Source organism: Montipora foliosa, chromosome 3, assembly GCF_036669935.1.
Source record: "Montipora foliosa isolate CH-2021 chromosome 3, ASM3666993v2, whole genome shotgun sequence".
NCBI classification, from domain to species: Eukaryota; Metazoa; Cnidaria; class Anthozoa; order Scleractinia; family Acroporidae; genus Montipora; species Montipora foliosa.
Genome location: NC_090871.1, coordinates 45,760,888 through 45,765,887, shown reverse-complemented (window position 1 = coordinate 45,765,887; position 5,000 = coordinate 45,760,888). Strand labels below are relative to the sequence as shown.

Below are 5,000 nucleotides of genomic sequence, written 5' to 3'. Positions count from 1 at the left end.
ATAACTCACAGATTGGGTCAAAATACTCAGTAATCATGTTTGACTCGATTGATATCACCATAGCAACAGTCAGGTGTTTGATTGCCATTACAAGCATCGCTGGAAACTTACTCGTATGTGCCGTCGTAACGCGTCGTGATATGAGGTACACAGTTGGCATCAACACCATTCAAAGAGGTTTTTGATTGGGGGCTGCAAATCTACTCCATTTGTCATTTGTCATTTACATTTTGGGCCATTTGGCAGCTGTCAGTTAACTGGCTGTTAATAATTAACTGAACACCTGAAATCATTCCTCTTTGACCCATAAATAAATTAATTTAAATATATTAAATGCAAAATCCTTATTTCCTACTATTTCTTCACCATCATCCCAGGCTCCTCAATTTATTAAAAAGAACTGCTAAAATTAATGCCTAATTTTCAATTTGCTCATTGATGACATCACAGTTAGTATCTCTCATGACCTCAACAAATGTACCTTAACAAATACTGTCGAAAACGACCTCGTACTGGACCTCAGAAACATGGAAATGTAGGTGCCATGTCGTGGTCCTCAAGTCGTCTTTGGAGTCAGTCTGGTATTCAACCACTTGTGTAAGTCGCTTATCGCCAACGGTCCCTGAGAAATTGATGAGTCTTCCAAGAAAGTTATTTGCGTCAAAGAACTTGTCGTTACGTGATGAAGTGCCAACTCATCTTAATCCGAGTCTCTAAGGATTACTGATCGTAAACTACTGGGGAAAGGGTCCCAACCTCAATCACAGGGTCTTATCGGAACACCCGCAGAAAACGAACTATCCAGTTTAGTGCGTCTTCAAAAACGTATTTACTCGAATAAGCGCCGACCCCGAACAAACGCCGCCCTCAAATACTGCCGCATTTGGTACACAAAAAGTAAGCGCCACCCCGAATAAGCGCCGCGGTCCCAGTGCGGTGCTTATTCCAGGATTTTTTCCAAATTAAAAAAAAAAAAAAAAAAACTCAAATGTAACTCTAACCCAGCATGGGGAATTTATTTGCATCAAAACTAATGTTCTTCAGTTCAAAGTGATTTTATTTTACTGCTCGTCCTTTAAGTAAAATGCCGTAAGATGTTGGGGACAATTTGCATAGAGATCTTTTTACGAGTAGTTTGTAAAACACAACGCTTTACTGATGCCGTTCATCTCATGATTGTTTACAACCTTTAAGTTCATTCGGCCGCTAGTCGGCCCAAAGATAAGATTCAAATGGTTACTATCAAATGACGTTTTTATTACTCTTCGTACTACCACAAGCAGACATTTCGTTTCCCTATGACGACGGTCCTCAGACGCGTGGCCTTCATTGTAACAGATATGTTGGAGTCCAATTGTTACTGATTTTGACAGACTTATTAAAAAACTCACCATGACGGTTCAGTGCTAACACACCTGACCGCTGAACGGAAAATATTCTACGTTATAATATATTTTAACCGAAAAGGTTAGAAAAGGTTATCAAAAATAAATTTCAAACTATTATCAAGGGCAAAAGATTTTTTGGCGGTTCTCAGTGAGACCGACTATAAATCTCAGCTGTCGGTTAAAAAGGCAAGCAATGAAATACCGAGGAGTGTGGCAAAGTGGGGTAGGGAGGGTGTAGAGTTTAAGGGTTGACGTCTGTGAGTGCAAATATCCAGTTAAATCAAACCTTTACGGAATTAAACTTTATTTTTCATGTCGTAGGACTCCTTTCAACTATCTTCTTTTGAACCTCGCCGTGGCGGACATCGTTTATCCTACCTTCCTCTTTGCATATTCCGTCTACGGTCACTCTGATAATAATCCTGATGCAATGCCTGGGAATGCAATTTGCCTGGTGTTGCTAAGGTTGGCGTGGTTCGGATCTAATTGTTCCGTATTAACTCTGATTGCCATTGCAAGGGAACGCTACTGGGCTGTAGTTCATCCACTTTCAATTCAGCGAAAACTCACTTGGCGACAATTGAAGGTGCGCTGATTATCCTGCAGAGCGTACACAGTATATACGTGCAAAACTGATTAGTGATCATTTGCGTAGGAAGATTCTTTTTTCCCAATGTCATTGTAATTTTCTTGCCACCCATACTAGTGTCTTAAGATTACTTGCAGAAATTTAATTCAATTCTAATGCAAACAATTTCTTCCGATTTTTGTTAAAAAAGAGACTGATCACGCAAATGAAAACAGTCTATACTCAAGAACGAGCAACAAAAAGGACTGTTGCTTCTCAAAAACCTATTAAGTATTTAACAATTGATTTTCTTCTTTTTTTTTTCGAATCTTGCTTTCAAAAGGCCTTTGGGAGACTTGACATGGGAAGTATAATCAAATTTGAATGAAACAGGAGAAATACCTTAAAAACGTTGGCTTATTTAGGCAAATTAATCCGCTGGGTCCCTCATCAAACGAAATGAAATTTTAACTTCAAACTTCTGCTGTCAGTGCATTTCTAAGGCCTGGAAAGCTGACATTAATTAGTGAATACTAACCTGTTATCAAAGAATTTGGTTTTATCAACGGAGTTGATAATGTAAATTGGCCACCGTACAGAGATTCTAAAAGCTGACGTTTCGAGCGTTAGCCCTTCGATTCGCTCTGACGAAGGGCTAACGCTCGAAACGTCAGCCTTTAGAATCTCTGTACGGTGGCCAATTTACACTATCAACTCCGTTGATAAAACCACATTTTTGTATACTACTTCCCCACCGACGCAGCACCACAGTTTCTTTATAAACTACCCCTTCATTCATTTGTTTTCAAAGAAGTTTGGAAAATACTTTGGATACCTTTCCAACCTTTCCCTTTCGAAGACTAATCAGTAGTTTAATTTCTTATTCTTGTAACTCGTTGTCCTTACATTTCCTTATGAACTGTTCAGAGTTCCATGCATCCCATCCTATAGGTAATTATCCCAAGTACTTGGATCCTTGCAGCTCTGTTAAGTTTCCGGGGATTCGTAATACAGAGCTTTGGAAGGGAGATCGCTGTAAGGTCTTGTGATTACTTCTGGGATGATAAAAAATTGCAAAAGGCCAGTTATCGGCTCATTTACTCTACGTTTGTTGGCATTTCATCCCTGTTGTTGATTGGCTATTACTCCATCGTTGTGTACACATTGTGGTTCAAACGTGACGATCAAGAGGAGAGATCATTTCAGCGGCAGGTATGAATGAAAATATTGTAAGACTTTTCAAATGGACCCCCTCGTGAAGACAAAAAAGCCTCGGCACTTCTCGACATTTATGCATTATTGTCAAGGCCCACATTATAATTATAGGAAGCCAAGAGTCTGTCACCAATAGTAAGAATTAGCCAAATTGGCCTAGCCCCCAGCAGCGTCAGAAGAGTGTCTGTTTTTAAACCACGTTTTGTGGAAAAATAAATAATAAACCAAATCGGCTACCTCAATGTTTTACCCAATTTAAACCCTTTGGGAATAAAAAGTTTATCCCCAAGTATTTCAATATCATTTATTAAACAAATACAATACGCAAAGAATCTTAACTCCGGGAGATTTGAATTGGGTACAGCATTTGGTCTATTGGTTTTTTTTTTCCTGCACAATCGGTTTGAAAATAGTCACTTATCTGACGCCGATGAGGACAAACCTGATACCAGATTTTTACTCTTCGGAAGTGAACTGTTTTCGGTTCTAACTTGTCTTGGTCAATATTGCTGAGTGTCTTCTCTCTGTTAGAGACGATCTGGGAGCTGAGACCACTTTCCTTTCATAGAAATGTTCACTTTGTATAAGTAATCGCATGGGGCCGAGTAAAATTAAGGATTAATATCACGCGTGTTTTCAGAAGTTGCTGAAATTGCCCGAGTCGCGCAGCGACGAGGGCAATTTCAGCAACTTCTGAAAACACTTGTTAATAACAAAGAGGGCAAAATTTTCTTAACACTGTTGAGACACCTCGAAAAACAGACAGCTAAGCGGAGTTAAAACACTCGTTCGCTCGGAAGCAAAACAACTAACAAACAGACAAGCAAGTCAACTTGTTCTTTGCGTCCAAAACGAGTATAGATGATTGTTATTTACATCCACTCGAGAGGAAAATACGAGTTTCATTCGTGAACAACTGTAACAACGATTAAACCAAATGTTAAGCTTCAATTTATTTTATTCACCTGTGCTGTAGAGGTTTTTACCACTTGCAGATACGCATCCGTAAACATAGCAAACGGTTTGTCCAAAGAAATCCACCAAATTTGAGCTACTTGTTCCTCCCGTCAATGGCAAATTGTTCTGTGACCTTTTTTGTTCAGCTGCAAGATGTCGTGGTAAACTGAAAGCCCTTGACGAAAGGAATCATTTTGTTTTTCAACCACACAATCCCGCTACGCCGGGCGCCATGTAAGTCGATCCAAGTTTTAAGCTTTTCATGAAAAAAATCTTTTGCCCCTCTTCTTGTCACTCAAAAATTCAAATTCCAGATCATCTTTTAAAGCTAGTTCTTAATCTTTATGCCTTTTCGGCGAATGCAGCGCGAATTAAAAGACAAACTTCGATGAAGACGAAGTTGTTTTGCTCAAACAGAAGAAACCAACTGAATGTGGAAGACATACGTTCAGCCAATCAGGAGCGAGAATTTTTGGCGCTCGACCAATCGTGAGCGAGTAATTTTGCCCTCTTCTCAAGCAAAATTAAGAAAAAATACCCTCTGTATTGACCAATCAGCATTCAGTAATTTTGCCCTCTTTGTTATTAGGCTCAAAAACGTCTCGCGCTGTTCCCTTTCATGACCCATACAATCTGAAACTTACTGATTTAACAGTTAAGCGTCAAGGTTATGACATGCCATGCGTATTCTCGACTTTCGAAAAACATCTCGGGGGTAATGCTTGTTCCCCGAAACAAAGGGCCATGTTGTTGCTTCTCAGCATTCCACCTTGGACATGTCCTTTCAATTACACGATGTAACACCCGTCATCGCAACAATCACCAAAACAATGTTTCTGAGCTTGATGATTTAATACAGGTAGTTATCACAA

At 39.5% G+C, this 5,000-nt stretch overlaps 2 protein-coding genes and 1 pseudogene across 1 annotated transcript in view; 2 read left to right on the top strand and 1 right to left on the bottom strand.

The window, feature by feature from the left end:
• Positions 1–5,000, top strand: part of LOC137997499 (neuropeptide FF receptor 1-like) — a 259,845-nt gene that overhangs the window by 131,950 nt on the left and 122,895 nt on the right.
• The window catches only part of LOC137997504 (dynein light chain Tctex-type 5-B-like), a 192,007-nt pseudogene that overhangs the window by 96,471 nt on the left and 90,536 nt on the right, over positions 1–5,000 (bottom strand).
• Positions 1–5,000, top strand: part of LOC137994898 (tachykinin-like peptides receptor 86C) — a 73,541-nt gene that overhangs the window by 67,436 nt on the left and 1,105 nt on the right. Inside the window, exons 3-5 of the mRNA XM_068840480.1 lie at positions 1–145; positions 1,710–1,974; positions 2,908–3,168. The exon at positions 1–145 is cut by the window's left edge and continues 8 nt beyond it. Coding sequence (XP_068696581.1) covers positions 36–145; positions 1,710–1,974; positions 2,908–3,168 — 636 coding nt within the window. The 5' untranslated portion in view covers positions 1–35. The remainder of the gene's footprint in view (positions 146–1,709; positions 1,975–2,907; positions 3,169–5,000) is intronic.